Raw genomic sequence first — 17,483 nt, forward strand, 5'->3', positions numbered from 1 at the left:
TAGAAAGGGAAATATTTAAAATGGACAAGAAAGGCAGAAGGGGCTGGCAAAGGCACCAGATGTTGGTGCCGATGAGAACCAAGCTGGTGGGGAAGAGAGGGTGACAGATGGTTGCAAAACAGCCTGCCAGAGTGCAGCAAAGAATGAAACCCTCATCATTACAGAGACTGCACTGCAGACTTGACCCAGCACCACCCTCCAATGTGTGGCTCCCCTCGCTCCCCTGGACCGGGAGCTGGGTAGCTTAGCAAGACCCCCAGGAGCATATCCCAGGGTCCTCAGAAACCGATATTCGCAGGAGTCTAGTTTGGTCAGGAAATCAGTTGTTGGAGGGTGGAGCCAGATCCGGATGACAGACCAGAGTCACAAATTGTTCTTCCAAAACACTGCCCTTGGATATTTTCCCCACTGTTTATAGTCACAGGTGGCTCCCTGCTCCAGCACCATGAAAACAGGGCTATAGATGGGAGAGGTGTCCGGTCACCCACCCAGCAGATAGCCTTCTGTGGTTTCATTTAGGGTTTAACCTGGTTTACTGCTAGACCAAACCATATTTGTGATGATTTTCATATTGGGTCTCTCTTGTTTTATTTTCTAATGGCTTTTGTTCTTTTTGTTTTTGTTTCAATTCATTTAAAACCAAAACGCACGCCTCCTGCATTGGCCACCTGCTGCGATACCGCTTCCTTCATGCACTGCCCCTTTCTTGCTGCTGTGTCGGGATGGCCTCCACGCCACCCCCGCTCACCCTCCATCTCTTGATCACTCTCCATGCCCTTGCACCTCTGCCTTCCACTTCGTGGTCATAGACGAGCTGTACGCTCAGAAACTGAAGTACAAAGCCATCAGCGAGGAGCTGGACCACGCTCTCAACGATATGACTTCCATGTAAATGTTCATCCACCCTGCCTGCTCACATCCGTGCCCTCATGCTAATATGATAAACTCACCACTGCTCCCTTCTCTACTTCCAGAAGCTCTGTCTTCATGCCTTTCTGTTTACTCTCTGCATCACCTAGGATAGTTGGTTTTTGCTTACATTCTACTAATAGAAAAGCCAAGCAGATTCAGTCTGTCTGTACAAATCATTTTCCTTTTAGAATCTGTTTCTTTTACAATCTCTGAGCTAGATGGTTCCCACCAAGCAGTGAACTAAAATAGGAGGGACTCGAGGGCTGCCATTTTAGGAAATTAAACTAGGCTCAAGTAAAATTAGAAGGCCATACGTATAATTGTGAGGAACTTCCCAGAGATATCAAAAAGGAACCCCAAAGTGTCCGGTTACTGATGAACTGAGAGGAAATTGATCTGGTACAGCCTAAGGAATGGTGCTGTGAGAGATCATGTCTTCCTCGATTTTAAGGATTCTGGAGAGAAATGGTTCATCTGCTGAATACCAGAGCCTTTAATTTTCCATGTTTAGATAAAAGAAATTGAAATATTCACAATGAGCACCACAGCTGGTGTCAAAGAATTGGGAAATAAAACCCTGATTGCCTGGTATGAGTTGGGAGTTCGTGACCCAACTTAACTGTGTGAGGCAGTGAGAGTTGAAGTAGATCCCGTGTTCTCATGAGAACTCTGAGCACACACAACTAATCCGCATATTGCTAACCAGACCCAAGCATCATACTTCTGCCTCTTTAAACTCTAACCTGGAGCTTTCCGTAGAAGGTTCCCTTCATTCTAATAATATGGCACTGAATTCCATCTAACCTGGAAATTTCCAGACCCACCCATGCAGGAAAATGGTCGCCTGAAGGGTATGGCCCATGCCTGCCACCTTACAGGTTTTAGAACCTCCACATCACCATGAGGGAGATTAACTGTCTCTGTGGAAAGCAGAGAGAATTCCATCCTCCCTTCCCTCATTTATAAATGTGGGAGTGAGTCAGAACCTCTGTCTGTAAGGTCTCTTCCAATGCTAAAATGTGATTCTAGAGGGGAATCACGGCATATGATTAACTATTCTGAAAGGTGGGTTAGCTTAAAGCCTTAAACTCTGTTCTTGGGCCTTCTCGGCAATGGCCCCTGAAGTGGAGGGGCGCGTGCTGGCCTTGGGTCCCGACGCTGGTGGGTGAGGATGGACATCCTCCTGCAGGTGCGGCTGGCAGCGGGTTTGCATGTCTGCTTCTGGCGTGTGTGTCAAGTGCTGCTTGCCTCTATTAGTTTGGTTTTCCTTTTACCATTGTGCCACTTGTTTTCTTTTTCTCCCACCTTTTCTCCTCATGCAGATAAGTTTCTTTGCTTCACTTCTCCCGAGACCCCTTCATCAAGCTGGCTGTCCCACCTCTCTGAGCTCTGCAGTCTGTCTCTTCTCCAGCTGACCTGGCTCGTTCCTTTAGCCTCCGGCCTAAGGGCCAGGCACACTGCTTTCCATTGTACAGAAGCTCCTCGTTTCAGTGTCAAATAAACACTGTGCAAGCTGTTTCTGTTTGCTCTTCTTTTTACTCCTTATTTATTGACATTTTTTCATTTCAACACTGAATGAAACTACAAGTCTACTTCACATATATGAGTATGTGAAGTGGCTGCTCTCTTTTTTTTTTTTTTTTTCCCATGCTGAACATTAATATTAAGTTTCTAAAGTGGTAGTTCCTTACGGAACTTTTAAAAAATACTCCTGCGTGGGTCCCCCTGAGAGTTGTAGTTTGCAGGGGTTAGAGTGAGGCCTGGGCATCCGCGGGGTGGTGGTGGGGGAGTGTTTGTCCTGTGTTTTTGAGAAGGTGATGGTTCTGGTATGTAGTCCTCATTGAGAACGTCCACATAGGGGACGTTGCTTGCAGGAGTGAGAAGACGTGCCTTGAGCAGTGTCTCGTTCTGCCAGAGGTTTGGTGTGGGATGTGGTGAGCCCCTTGCGTGGATGCTGAGGTGGCCCTGCTTGCAGGGACGTGGCTGACTAACTAGCAGCCCATGCTGCCAGGAATTCATGTACCAGCATCTCGGACAAGAACTTAGATCCAGGCAGTCGTAGTTGAGGTTATTGTTGATGTTCCTTTCACAGCCCAAAGAACGGTTAAAGCTCTGATTGATTACTCGGCCACCTTCATTTTGATCATGACATGGCTCCATAAGGGTTTTTTTTGGCGTTTTTGTTTTTTAAGATTTTATTTATTTGAGAGAGAGCAAGAGCACGAGCTGTGGGGAGGGGCAGAGGGAGAAGCAGACTCCCCACTGAGCAGGGAGCCTGACGTAGGACTTGATCTCAGGACCCCAGGATCATGGCCTGAGCCAAAGGCAGACACTTAACTGACTGATCCACCCAGGTGCCCCTTAAGTTTTCTAAGTATGGTAAGATTTAAGTCAAGGTTCCTTTTTGTGCCCTCAAGGACATCATGTATTTTTTTTTTTTTAGGAGGGTTTGTATGTATATGATATTTGTGATAATGGCTGGGTTTTTTTCTTTCATTTGTAGACATTTTTGAAGTATAGCCATTAGAGTTGATTTTTTTTTTCTAAAAGCGTTAGAAATTATTCAGAATACAGTTATATTTAAGCTTTACTAGTTCACTTCAAAAACAGCAGTGAAGTGATTTTCAAAGAGGAACACATTGCAAAATTAGAACTTTCAAATGGTGTGGACTTTTGTTTCTTAATTCCCAACATTTCTGCATCCTCAACAGTCTGGCTCTACTTCTCCTGTGTTTTAAATGTGGGTGATTTTCATGTGTTTTTGTTAGCCTAAGAGGGTTGCTATATACCACTATACTCAAATAAATATAGACAAACTGAAGATAATGTCAATCACTCACCAAAGAATTTAGAGCAGAAGAAAAATACTCTTTAAGAGGACCACATATTAAGGCATTTTAATAGCGGTATAGTAGACGTCTAAAATTTAGAATCTAGAGTCTTTGTCTGTCCCTTGGGAGAGCAGACTTCTATAATTTCATGGATTTTTTCCCAGGCCTCCTTGGGTCTGCTTTTGACTATGACTCCTGCCTTTTTTTCTTTTCTTTTTAACTCCTTGTGATAGAAGTGGGTCCTTCTCTGAGTGAACCCTGCTTCCTGCTTATAGACCAAATGAAGAGTCTTAAAGTTCTGCTGAGCAGATGTACTGTTAATTCTGGAGGCACATCTTTTTTTTCTTTTTTCTTTTTTTCTTTGGAAACCCTTCCAGAGAGTCTCACACTATCTGTGAGTACATTCTGCAAGGGGAAATGGGAAACTGATGGTTCAGGAAGGCAGCTCTACAATAGCCCACGAACGTACAGGTTCACAGGAGGCTAAGTAGCAACTCGATTCTGTCCAGAAATTGTCAGAGCCCAGGTTTCCAGTTCACAGGGCCAGACCATAGCTGCTGCTGCTGCAAGAGCCTGGTAGGACCAAACAGAAAGCATTGCTGACTCTGAGCACTAGAGGCTCCAGACATCTGGGAGGTAGGACAGGAGGGGGAAACCCTTCCAAATGTGTAACTGTTGCTGGTCCCTGCCCTCAGCCCACCCGGCCAGACAGCTCCATGACAGTTGCAGTGGAACAGGTCCACAAGGGGATGTGGTAGGGACGGCTGTCATTTAAGCTGAGTTCTCATTGACTCTTGGGACTCTCTAGGGTTTCTCTAAAGTTCTTTCATTCCTGTTTGGCCAGACATGGGCTCAGCAAACTGAGATATCATATCTGCCTACCGGCATGTGTTCATGTGAATGTGCAGATGGGGTTTAGATTTGCAACCTCAGAGCCACGTCCCTTACCCAAGACATTGTGGAAGGCAGTGGAGGTGTGAAGAGATGAGCCTGAAATGTTCTTTGGCCTGATGAGCTGGCCATTTTGCTGAAAGGCAGAGGAGTGAAGCGTGTCTGAACTCCTAGATGGTGTACATTTGGAGCTACATGGAGAAGGTGATGTTTGACTAGGGTTTTGAAAGAGGACAGGGTAGCAGATACTTTAAGCTAGAAAGCCTAGTGCACAGGACCTCTTTCCCCATCTCCTACCACTTAGGAGAGGAAGCTGAAATAAGACTGGTTAATTTCCCAGCACAGCTGGGAGCCAGAGGCTGGATGGTTGCATTCTCCCAGGAGTAGGATTGTCAGCTTTTCAAGATCAGTAAGTAGAATTTCTGGGTCCAGGTTGTCACAGTCATTTGAACCAGTTGTGTATCCTCCAGCATTTCGTGGTGAGTGCCAGGTTCTTGTCATTTTGGCAGCATCCCCTGGGTCATCATGCAGCCTGACAGCTGTGGTTGGCCTCTCTGCCGTGTGAGCAGATTATAGGCCCTTGTGTAAAATTGACGTTGCACTCCTCTCCCTATGGGTGTTTGTCTCTGTGCCTCCATCCCGCACCACACATGAATGCCGTTCTCTTCAAGAAGTAAGCAAATGAATTTTAAGTCTGGCATGGAGATGAGTGCTGGTTGGTTTTGTTATTTGAATAGGGTAGCACCCTGTATGGTGCTGACTGGGGGAGGGATAGGGAACTTCGCTCTGCATTTCAGAAACTGTGAATAATACAGCAGCCCCTGGGGCCCATCTTGGTACTTCCTGAAAGGAGAGCCAGCCCCAGGAGTGCAGGTGAAAGGGGTTCTGGGAAGAGGTGGGCAAAATGGTCCGGTTGAGGTTTCACTGTAAAATCTCCAATCTGTCGCTCTGCTGTGGTTCCTCGGGCTGTTGCCAAGAGCTGCAGGTGGCTCGTTCACACAGTGGTTTTAATAAGGTGCAAAAGGAATATCTCCCCTCTCTCTCCCTCTCTCCCTCCCTCACCCCCTCACCCCTGTCGCTCCCTTTTCCTCCCTGGCCACCAAGTGAGAAATCCTGGCTCCTCCTCAATCTGCCAGGCCTTTACCGCCTCCCCTTCCTGGGCATGGGACAGATGACCACCGAGGAAGGGTGAGCTGCCTGGCTGGTGACCGAGGTATCTCTGTGTGCTGTCTGTTAACTTCTTCACCAAGTCTGGCTAACCTCTCTCTTCCTTCTACCTCCTTCCTCTCTTCTGCTAACCTGCTTGCTGACCTGTACAGATCAACTCTACCAGCAACTTGAGCAAAACCGCCGCCTAACTAACCAACTAAAGCTGGCTCTGAATGAGGATTAGACTCTAAGTGGGAAGGAGCTTGGGCTGATTTCTAGGAATGGAGCCCATGGGCAGGAAATCTAAGACTGCCGTACCTTCAACTGATAGGGATGACAACACTTGCTTTCTGCAGAATTGTACATGGAAGGAATTAGCTAAAAAGCTGGCTTCACCTGCATTTTCCTCTTCTATCTGGAATAACTAAGTTCTCTCTAAACCCCGAAACCACTCTTGTCGTAAAATTATGTATATGGATTAAATATTTATAACAATTCAGGAATTGCCAGTCCTCTTGTTTGAACTGATATATAAAGAGGACCAAAAATTGTTTTCTGTTTCCTACAGAGAACTGAGTCCTGCTTTTAATTAGAAAGCCAAAGCAGAGGAGTAACTATACATACATATACATATATATATATTATATATAAATTAGGGTACAATATATATAATATATATATAGCTATTACATACTCATATTCCTAATTTCGTAATATCTGGTATAGTGTTTGATTAAATGTACCTATGCTTGGGCAAAATAGCTTTTGAAAACAGGAGCTCATGTCAGAAGTCCCTGATTGTCTGAAAGGTATGCTTTTATTCTAATGGTGTTGTTGGAATCTGGTGAGAATGTCATGCTATTAATAAATAGAACACTATAAGAATAGTAAGAGAATGTTCTACTGAAGTGTGCATGAAATATGTTGATATTTTTTTTTTAATGAGCAAGAGAAATAAATCATTCTAAAAGTTGTCAGAAAACCCACTTACGTCATCCTTGTCTTCTGTGAGATTGTGTTACAACACAGCTCCCAGACCTTTAACTGCCTGTAACTCAGAAATGTCTGCTGTATTAACTTCAGCGTGGCAAGCACCCCTGCCCGGCCCCACGGTGCACGGCCGGTGGACCTCCGCCAAGCCCCACCTGCACTGTATTCTGAGTGGACCCTTGGCGAAGGTTCCCCTGTCCGCTCCGCTCTCTGAGAGCCTGCTGTGCCTGTGGTTCCTTTGGGTCAAAGCCGTCTTCCCCCTTTGTAGGTCCTTGTCTGGAATTGAGTAATATCTTACCAGCATGCCTTGTCCTAATCCTCTCATCTTTGTTTGTGACTGATGTTTGCCTGCGTAAACGAGCAAACCGCCGCTGTGTCTGAAGTGCAGCTATTCATGACTTAATTTTCTAATCCCACCGCAGAGAAAGTGGCTCATGCCAAAGAAGAAAACCTTAGTATGCATCAGATGCTGGATCAGACTTTACTGGAGTTAAACAACATGTGAAAACCTCCTTAGCTGCGACCACATTCTTAAATGTTGCTCTGTTGTTTTGTTTTGTTTTGTTTTGTTTTGAAACACCATGCTTACCATGAAACCCCTTAAATGCATTTTTATTTACTTTTACACTGTCACAGTAAACATCCACGAAATACCAGCTAGATCAGGGGATGGGGAAAACACACACACACACACACATACACAGGCGAGCCCGTGGCAGGGCCATAGTGACTTAAAAGTGCCATTTCCCAGGTTGCCATTGCCACACTTCATAGAGAGTTTTGCAACACAGGGTACTCAGCCAGCCCAGGAATCCTCACGAAAGCAGAAAGATTTCCACTCAAAAGTGCCAACGATGTATTCAACAGGCAGATTAATGTTGAAAACACAATCAGGTGTGGATTGGTGCTACTTTAAACAAAAAGCCCCACTGTGGTCTTTCGTTCAATATTGTACAATTTAGAATTCTGTCCAACACTAATTTATTTTGTCTTGAGTTTTACTACGAGGTGAGGCTGTGGGTCCTGTATGCCTGAATTCACTAAAGCCAGGGATGTGTAAGGCACGCTGCTCTTGTAAGACTTCTGTCTCCTCCTCATTGGCACACTTGCGGCTCATTACAACTTGTAGGATAGCATTCAATGTGGTTTTCCACTCTCCATTTCTCCATGTTAAAATGAAAGATTTAGGCACTACGTACAATTGGTAAAGGAAAAACATTTAAGAGTTTTAACTATATGTAAACATTGTATGATGGTATGGAATAAAATGCACACTGTAGGACATTTTCTAAACTTGGTGGTCCTGTCATTTGTACATTTTTCCTTGGTGAACTTCAGATGGTGTGGTTGACCTACCTTCACTCATGAATGGTTTCTTAGAACAGTAATTCCGAGATCGGGGGAAGCTACATTTTGTGCATCATCCTCCCCCAAGCACTCAAGGTAGCATCTCTTTGGTCCGATACAGTTATAACCCAGCAGGAAAGACCCCCTCCAAGAGCCTTTCTCCGTGTTACGGGTGCATGTCTGCACATACATAAAGGCTTTTGCCATGGTCGTACGGTTTGGGGGATTTTTTTCTCAAGTCTCAGTTAAGTCTTTAGCAGCAGCACACACACACATCAGGTCGTGAATGAATGCACCAACGGAGCTCTCATCCCCCAACCATGGGACTCTACTTAAAAGTATCACACTAAGGGGTCTTTGTGATTTTCTGCTTTCTCACTCATGCTGAGTTCTAAATTCCAGTACATCTTCATTTTCTCCGACACGGAAACTGAAAATATCATAGGTCCCTCTTGAAACTTCAGGCAAACGAAAGGAGATTACAAACAATCTAATTTGGCCAAATTTGGGCTGCGGGGCAGAAAAGGATGTTCTCTTGAAAAGCGAACTCGGTAGCATGAAAATGAACGAAAACTCATTTGGATGACAGATCATGTTTTCTCTGAAAAGTATTAAATAATGAATGATGTACTAGATGGTGACTAACATAATAAAAAAAGAAAGAAAGAAAGAAAATATATCTGTAGCTATTCCTCTAAGCCCTTTGATCAGGTATTTTCTCTCCACAGAAAGGAAGGGCACATAAGACAAAGAACCCAGCAAGAAGCCTGGAGGCTGGGCTGCGGGTTCCTCCTTCTTCAAAACTGTCCCCTTGCTCGAAGCAAGGAAATGCTCTGGGTCTTGGCTCGTCTTCACCACCCCTAGGCTCCCCGCTGCCCGTCCTCAGCTAGACCAAGAACACTGCTCACTGTAGTCACAGAGGCCTTTCCTGAACCCAGTACCCGTTCACTTTAGGAGCCAGTTCTGGCCTCCTCTTTACTAGCTGCCTAGCCGGTCAAGTCCCTGAATCAGAGATTCTTCATCTGTGAAATGGGACAAGAGTAGCACGTAGCTCCCGGGGTATTTCTATGGGGACTGGAATGGAGCACCCTTGTCATAAAGTACACAGCACAGCACCTGGGATATGCTTGATAACCAGCACCTGCCTTTTCCTCCTCATGCCACATGTGCTCCAGCGACCACCCTGGAGGGGATTGACTACCTGACTTGGTCAAACTGGGACAACACTGACCTCACCCCACGTGACGATGGTTATCAATACTGTGCTCAGATATCATTGCCAGAACCTGTCAGAAGTACCTCACGAGGGTTCTTTCCGCTTCCCATCAGTCCCTGTTTCATTAACACAGACTCCAAGGCTCAGACAGTCCCTGAAACTACTCACAGTCTCACGGCTCCCGGGAAATGGGGTTGGGCTTCAGGTTTTAGGTCCATGTGAATCCAGAGACCTGTGCGGATCCTCTCACTTGTTTCAGGTGTTGTGTAGCAGAAGAAAAGCCACTGCTGGACATAGCTAGAAACAGATGAAGCCAGAAACACAGTTGGGGGAGGAGACAGGGAAGATGTGGAGTCAGCTTCGGGGCTGCCATGACCACTAGTGAGTGCTTTACCGCCTAACTTCCAGGGGTCTGGTGAAATCACCAATTTATGAAGCACCAGGGCAATTCCAAGAATTCTTCCCTGATCTTTCTGATAGATAGGAGGGAACAGCCAGTCTCCGCACACACCTTGGTTCTGTTCCAATGTGATAATCTCTGAACAGGCTGCCCCTGTGAGGTCAGGAGGAAGATAAGGGCTCTTCAAGTGGGAGCACCAAGGCTGGAAGCTGATAACGGTCACCATTTAGAAAACCATGAAGTACAGAGAAATAGTTCAAGATTCATACCCTAAATTCCATTAGCAGGCCTGGATTTCAGGATGAGCAACTGGAGAATTGTCATGTTCAGAGTAAAACACTGTGGCTCTCTGCGGAGAAAGGGTACAAGTAAGAAATCAGCATCTCCCCAAAATGTTTAAATTTATGATGATCTGTTGCTGAGGGAAAAAAAGAAAAGCACTTTCTGGATACATTCTTAACTTTTTAAGACTGGCATTGAGTAGAGCAGTTCCCCTCCTTATTGTTCCTGGAGAGGTCATTAGCAGAAAGAAAATCTAATTTTTGTGTATGCTGGTATGTATACTCCAGGGCATAATACTTTTGGCCTGATTTTTTTCCCCCTCCGGGGGTGGGGGTGGGGAATGTCTTTTTGCTTGAACAAATATTTGAGTGTATGTTAACCATTTTTTCAACTTGTCAACACTATTTGTGGATGTGATTTTGTTTTCAAATCTGCAGTCAAATGTACACAACAGAAAGAAAAAAAAAATCTGAATTCTCTAATCAAAACAAAAAAGCTCTGGGGTGCTCAGGGAGCCATCATTTCCAGAATTGGAGACAGGGGTTTGGGAAAAAATCAGAAATGTTAGGCAGTGCAAGGAGTGTTCCATTATATATACTTTTTGACATTGAGAGTGTTCAGAGCCACATTCCTCCAACAGATGTCATAAATTTTGTGTGTCAAACAATGAATGAAGCTGTGTTGAGGGTTCAGTAATATGAATGCAATTTTTGCCAAGTTTTTGACAAATGGGCATCGACCTAGAGGATAAGACTGGTTCCTGCTGCCTGTGAGAGCTTTATTTCCATCTGTTTCCAAGGCCATGGAGAACAAAGAGTCAAGTCAAGGCCTTATCAGAGCCTGCCAAGGCTGATGCCTTCACCGAAATGCTGATTCAGAGCCCTGCTGGAAGGAGGCTTCTAATCCAGGCCTAGAGAGGTTCAGTGGCTTGCTCAAGGTCACTCTGCTGGTGAAGCTCAGCTCCCCTGGAAAGCAGAGCAGCAAGCTGGAAACCTGTCCACCATTCACTGTGTGACCTCGGTTCATGGTACCATTTTGAGCAGCAGTTTCTTCAGCCTTGAGGGACAGGGTTTGCCTCTTCGCATGTCCTGCGATTCTCACAAGCCCAGGATCTCAACAAAGTGCTGTGTGTTGATGCCCCCACCACCTCCAGGCCTTTTGCTGCTCCTCAACCTGAGCCTTCTACCCCGCTTCCTTAGGAATCCTTAGGGAGACTGATAGTCACTCTGTTCCTTTTGGAGTGACAGATCTTCAGAGCTGTTCCTGTGGAGGCCATCCGTCTCATGGCCTCCGTACCACACATAGTACGGTCGTCGATGGGACAAATGGCCCAGACACAAACACTCAAGTAACAATTCCGGAGTGGTACCAACAGCGCACTCAAATAACATTTCCGGAGTGGTACCAACAGCGCACAGAAGGTAAAGAATGTTTCGAAGCAATAGATTCAGATTTTCTTTTTTAAGGCAAAACACTGGCCTTTGGAAATAAGTTTTCTGTTGCTGGGTTCTCAAACTGCATTTGGACATGCTAGGGAGTGAAGAGGACAGTAGGAATGCATGAATACAGCCCAGGGGCCCTGAAGCAGGCAGCCCTGGTGCATTCTTGAGCAGCCACTGGGCAGGACCACTGCAGAACCCACCCACATCTCCAGAGGAAAGATAGTGACGGCCAAACAAGCCCTTTGTGTGTGGCCCAGGATTGCTCTGTCTCCCAGGGGGCCTCCTGGGAGGATGCCGAAGGACGGTGGGGGAGGAGGGTGTAAGAGGGAAGCACACGTCCTGATGGTGAGTCCTGATCTGTTTTCAACTTTGGATCCTCAGGAACTGGAATTCTTGTTCCTTTGACTCACAGATGGGGTATTAAACTTCCAGGTACACGCAGTAGGATAGTGTAGCCTTTTGGCCTTCCAGTAAGCTAGGTTTTGATGGGCTGACCACAATCTCCCTCAGCATCCCCAACCCTCCATTCTGTCCCAAGCCAACTTCTTCTATGAAAACCATTTTTCACACTAAAACAGTTTGCCAAATAACTACTTGCATCATGCTGTGGTCAAGGACACCGTTCTCTGAAGCAAGCCCTGTCACTATCCCAAAAGGGTTTAGTACTGGTGCTAAAAGCTCAGACAGTATATTAGAAGTATGAGCCAGCCCCCTGGGCAATAGGGTTTTTCATTTTTGCTCTTAAGGGACTGCTACATATTACATCTCAGAACCCAGGCTGAAAGTGATGAATTGCTGATTTATTCAGCTTGAAGACGGCCATTCCCATGATTTGTCTTCCTCCTGTGTTCTCACAAAGTACTCCTTTCCAGAATACTCCAGGATTACCTGCCTTAGTACCTTGCCAAGAAATTAAAAAGGAACAAATCATGTAAGAAATTACATGATTCTTATAACATAAGAATATAATCAATGTAAAGAAAATGTGCCTCCGTGAAGTGTTTCCAGACTCAAATCCTGGCAAACCCCATCACATCTCTTCAGTTACTAATCCCATCCTTGAAAGCTCATGTCTGTTTCTGGCATGTGATCTCCCCTCTCCAGTTACCATTTTTTTTACTACTCTATCATCTCTTGTTCTGCTAACTTTTCCCCCCATGTTTATTTTAATAAATCTAATAAATTTAATTATTTAATTAAACATATAATGTATTACTTGTTTCAGATACTTGGTTCATCACTCTTACACAACTCACAGCACTCAGCACAACACTACCCTCCCCCATGCATCCCCCAGCCACCCCATCCTTCCCACCCTCCCCACCCCCCCAGCAACCCTCAGTCTGTTTCCTGACAGTAAGAGTCTCTTATGGTTTGTCTCCCTCTCTGGTTTTGTCTTGTTTCATTTTTCCCTCCCTTCCCCTATGATCCTCTGTCTTATTTCTCAAATTCTTCATATCAGGGAGATCATATGATAATTGTCTTTCTCCGATTGACTTATTTCGCTTAGTATAATACCGTCTGGTTCCATCCATGTTGTTGCAAATGGCAAGATTTCAGTTTTATGATGGCTGCGTAATATTCCATTGTATATATATACCACATCTTCTTTATCTATTCATCTGTTGATGGACATTTAGACTCTTTCCATAGTTTGGCTATTGTGGACATTGTTACTATAAACATTGGGTGCATGTGCCCCTTTGGGTCGCTACATTTGTATCATTAGGGTAAATATGCAGTAGTGCTCACTTTCTCTTAAACACAGAAGGGACTCCTATATTGTCTTCTAGTAAATTAAGATTATACATGACTTGGCCTATGGGACTAAGAAATTCCACTTTCACTTAAGAAGCATACACATCATTTTAGGAACTATAGGTTAGGGGTTATAGGACAATATAGAAAAAGCATAAAATAGACTTCTTGCGCTCACAGTGTATAGAAGCAGTGCACACATGTTTACAAACAATAGGATGTGATTACATAGCAAATTGAGCGTAAATGATATAGGAGTGTGTTGAAATCAGGCATCATACCTCTTTCCTCCTGGAAGATTGTTAACCACCTAAAACCAGTGGAAGAGGCCCTCCTGGGCCTGCTGGATCATTTTCCTAGAAGTTCTCCCATCACAGGCAGTTCACGACTCACCATGACCTCTCAAACCTTAGAAACAAGACCTCTGCTCATTTACAAATACCTTGGTTTTACTCTTTACTCAGGCCACCAGGTGTTTTGTTCTTCACTATAGTTTTCTTCTACCAGACTCTAACTGAAAAATTCTACCTTCTTTCCCACCTTCCTGGTCTTCGTTTTATGCTATTTAACTTGTTTTAAATTAATCTTTGTTTTGGTCTTACCATACCTTTGCTTTTATCTGAGAGCATCTCTCAATCTTTAGAGCAAACAGTAGAGTATAAATAAATTATTACATAGACTTTTTAGAGACAATAAACTCAGCATTCTATGCCAGTAGGGAGATTTGCAGGGATTTCTGGAAAACCAAATGGATGGGAGATGCCATGAACACTCCCTTCTGTGGAAAGATTCCGCAGCACTCCTTTTGTAGCCCTTAGAGAAGACAATGACCTGATCTGCTGGTCTTCAACCTTCAGACTTTAACCTTCCTAATAGATTAGGGGCCCTGGGTGACTCCAGATAATTCATTTTCCAGCTTTCATGGAAAGATGAAAAACAAGGTGGTGTGTGAGAGAAAACGGAGTTTCGCTACTGCATTAGTAGGAACTGCTGGGGTTTGGGGGCGCTTTTTGTGCGTTTCTAGTTTTGGATCCTACTCAAAAAGGCAAGTGCTAGGGATCAATATGGCGTAATTAAATTTGGGTGACAAAGACTCTAGCCCAAAGAATTAATCCCAATTTGTTTAATAGCGGTGAACGTGTATTATGTATTTAAAGGAACATGTAAATTTCAAGCAGTGATTTGCAAGTTCAACTGAAAAGCTCTGCCATATTTGGATACAAGGTTCTACAGTAAATAAGCCAGGATGTATACATAAGGTGCATGCCATCATATAATTATACACTTTGAGTGTTTCATTTGTCACATGTTATTAACACCATAGAGAAAATCAGTAAAGAAAAAGTCATTCATAACCTCACCACCACTTTTAAAAATAATTATTTTTGATGTTTTGCCTGTGTGTATATTTAAGTCTTTTTATTCAAAACTTCATTATTTTTTATCCAAAAAATTTTGCATAGGTATCTACCTTCTGTGGTGCTACACTAGCCTTCCTGGTATTACTATATGCTCTTCCATCTGGTTAATGTGCCATAATTCATAATTCGTTACTCTAGTTTTGATCATTTGGAATGTTTCTGATTTTTTTTTTTTTTTTTGCTTTCGTAACTAGAACTGATAAGGGATTCATTATAATTTGGATATTTCCTGACTGATGGGACATAAAAACATACAGTAAAAAAATAAAAAAAATTTAAAAAAATCTTTTTCTTCTTAGGTACAGGCCTACCCTAAATATAACGCCCAAGCCAGAACTAAACAGCCCATTTGGGTTCCAGGCTTTGGGTTCTTAAAAAAGAAACAAAACAAACACTTCCCAAACTGGTTGAAATAGAGACTTTGAGAAATGTGATCTCGGTTTCTCCCCAATCTCCTCCTGCCAACAAAAACACAGAAACTTGAACTTTGAGCAATACTCTCACAGCAGTTCCCTGCTCTTACCCCATGTCTAGACCCAGAACTGATAAAAGTGAATAACGGTGTGTGGGCTCAGAGGTGCATCTTTGGCCATTCTTGCTTTAGCTTTAGGAAGCCCCTTCCTTAAGGATAATGAACAGTGATGGAGGGGAGCAGCAGCAATGAAAGTGAATTCAGAAGAGACAGCCTAGAACGGTGGTTACAATCCCAGGTGCGGAAGTTAGAGCAGAATTGGAAGGCCTCCTGTGGTTGGGTGACTTTGAGGAAGCTACTTAACTTTTCTCTCTATAAAACGGGGAGGTAACTAATAATACCTGCACTAAGGTCATGACTAAAGAAGATAGTGCCTGGGAAGTTGTTAGTACAGTACCTGATACAAAACTCCATGACAGACAACTTCTGTTGTGTTATCATCCCTGAAACACCCCTGAGTCTCGTCTCCTTGCAACCCACTCTTATAGCCATTCTCCCCAGGCTACAAAGGAAAGGCTGCCCTTGTCCCTTCCATACTCACCTGTAAGGCTGCCTCGAATGCCCATCGGGCCGGTACAGGACCAGAAAGTTCAGTGGGTTCTCCCCGCTGAAGTCACAAGGTGGCAAGGTTTCATGGTCGTTCTGCAGAACAGCCCTTCTGTAGTGGGGAGGAGAGGGGCCTGAGTAGACCCTCGGTGACCAGCGCTCAGGGAGTCCCCTCTTCCAGAAAAGCGTGCCTAGGTCCTGTGTCTCCACCAGAAATGATGGGGGTCTGCCTCCAGGGTTTGGTTTCCTGGGGACTTCTCAGTAACACTCAGAAAACCCAGCCCACCTGTTGTTGATCTTATTCTCAGACACTAGAAGGGCACTTGAAAGTTTTCTTCAGACGGTAAAATACCCTCATCCTCCTCTGGTGAAGTCCTTCACGTCTAAGGCCCTGCTTCATGCCTTCCCCTCTTGGGACGCAGTTCCTGCCTTCTATATCTTTAGCCTTGAAAAAGGGGTTGGCCAGAGGAAGCAGGCTGTTCTCATTGGAGCGGTTCCTAGATATGTGGGAGGAGGCAGGGGTACAAGCTTCTTAGCTGTGGCTTTTGTCTAGAGAGGTGTAGGGTGTGGGGCAGGGCACAGGGACCCAGCCAGCACCAGAAACTAACGCCAAGCACCTGCTCTGTGCTTTTGGGTCTGGTTGGCCCGGGTATCTGACACTTGGGAACATCTTTTCTTTCACACCCTATTGTCTGGGGCTTCAGTTACATTCTTGACTCAGAGCCCAGGAATGGGGAGAGCAGGCACTCCAGAAATCCTCAGAGCAGTGACTCACTCAGGTTTGCTGTGTCCCCACCTCTCTAACAATGAGGCACGCCTCCGGTCTTCCAAGAGGAGGATGTCAGCACCACCTCCAGAAAAGCCGGGTGAGATGCTGGGTGAGCATCTCTCGGCCTCAGTGCTGCAGTTAAGATGGGGCCTACAGGGATGGGTCCTGAGTGTATCAGCAAAAGAAGAGCACCCAAAAGAAAAGGAGACCGAATTTAATATTTTATACCCCCCCAAAAAAAGAGCACTGATAAAAGTCATCATCGGAAACATCTGTATATCTTCGATCTACTTCCACTTATTCTATAATGATGCTTTATTTCGAATTACAAATGTGTAAATGGTGTCATAAGTGGCGGATCACATATCTCATCGCCGTCCACCACAGAGAAGCTCTGCCAACTTCTCACTTCTCACTTGTGCCCTTGACTCTCCCAAGGACTCCATCCCGCCATCATCCAACGTATGCTCACACACACCCACACCTGAGCCGTCATCACTGCCGCCACCACTACCCACGTGGGACAAACGCCAACCATGGTTACATCTTAGGTGTTATGTTTCATGTGTTTTGTGAATCTGCACCACTGACAAAACCTGGTTCTGTCCCTGGTTCTTCCCAGCAAACAACTGGGGAACTTGAGGCAAGTTACTTGACCTCTCTGAATTTCAGTTTCTCCTCTGTGAAAGCCTGTCCTTGATGGTTATGTTAAAAAATAAAAGGTAAAATGTGTCCTGGCCGCATGACAGGCTGTCAATCATCGTAGGACCACTGATGCCCTTTCTTCACTCATCCTGAAAGGTAGATAGAACAGGTCTCTTCTCTGAGAGGGCCACCACCCTCCCCCACCACCCCGTGTTAGCCCAAGGGACTTTATAGGGAAATGTCACCCTTTGAAATAGTTTCCTGAATCTCCTGCTTCCACCCCCCAAACTTTTAAAGGGGAGGAGCTTCCCTTGAGAGGGGCTTATTCAAAGGGTGATGCTGTCACCATTTTCTGAGGTCAGTGCCTATTTTTTTCTTTTGGCGTCAGCCATCAACTGGAGACCATAGGAGT

At 44.8% G+C, this 17,483-nt stretch overlaps 1 protein-coding gene and 1 long non-coding RNA gene across 23 annotated transcripts in view; one reads left to right on the forward strand and one right to left on the reverse strand.

Moving 5' to 3' along the window:
- TPM1 (tropomyosin 1) overlaps positions 1 to 8,066 on the forward strand; it is a 27,749-nt gene extending 19,683 nt beyond the window's left edge. For 7 of the 22 annotated variants that reach the window (XM_004758766.3, XM_013059566.2, XM_004758764.3 and 4 more), the window contains one exon: positions 7,196 to 8,066. In XM_004758766.3, coding sequence (XP_004758823.1) covers positions 7,196 to 7,278 — 83 coding nt within the window. In that variant the 3' untranslated portion in view covers positions 7,279 to 8,066. Of the gene's footprint in view, positions 1 to 809; positions 893 to 2,234; positions 2,431 to 5,953; positions 6,770 to 7,041 lie in introns of those variants that run through there. The other 15 variants (XM_004758769.3, XM_004758770.3, XM_004758768.3 and 12 more) reach the window with 6 other exon arrangements.
- On the reverse strand, positions 7,347 to 16,256 carry LOC101688776. The gene is made up of 3 exons (XR_001180549.2): positions 15,653 to 16,256; positions 10,006 to 10,085; positions 7,347 to 9,633 (listed from the first exon to the last, which is right to left on the reverse strand). It is a non-coding gene; the product is annotated as an uncharacterized LOC101688776 (long non-coding RNA).
- Positions 16,257 to 17,483: the final 1,227 nt, after the last annotated feature.

The sequence above is a fragment of the Mustela putorius genome, unplaced genomic scaffold (assembly GCF_011764305.1).
Source record: "Mustela putorius furo isolate JIRA1106 unplaced genomic scaffold, ASM1176430v1.1 tig00003896_pilon_pilon_pilon, whole genome shotgun sequence".
Classification (NCBI taxonomy): Eukaryota; Metazoa; Chordata; class Mammalia; order Carnivora; family Mustelidae; genus Mustela; species Mustela putorius.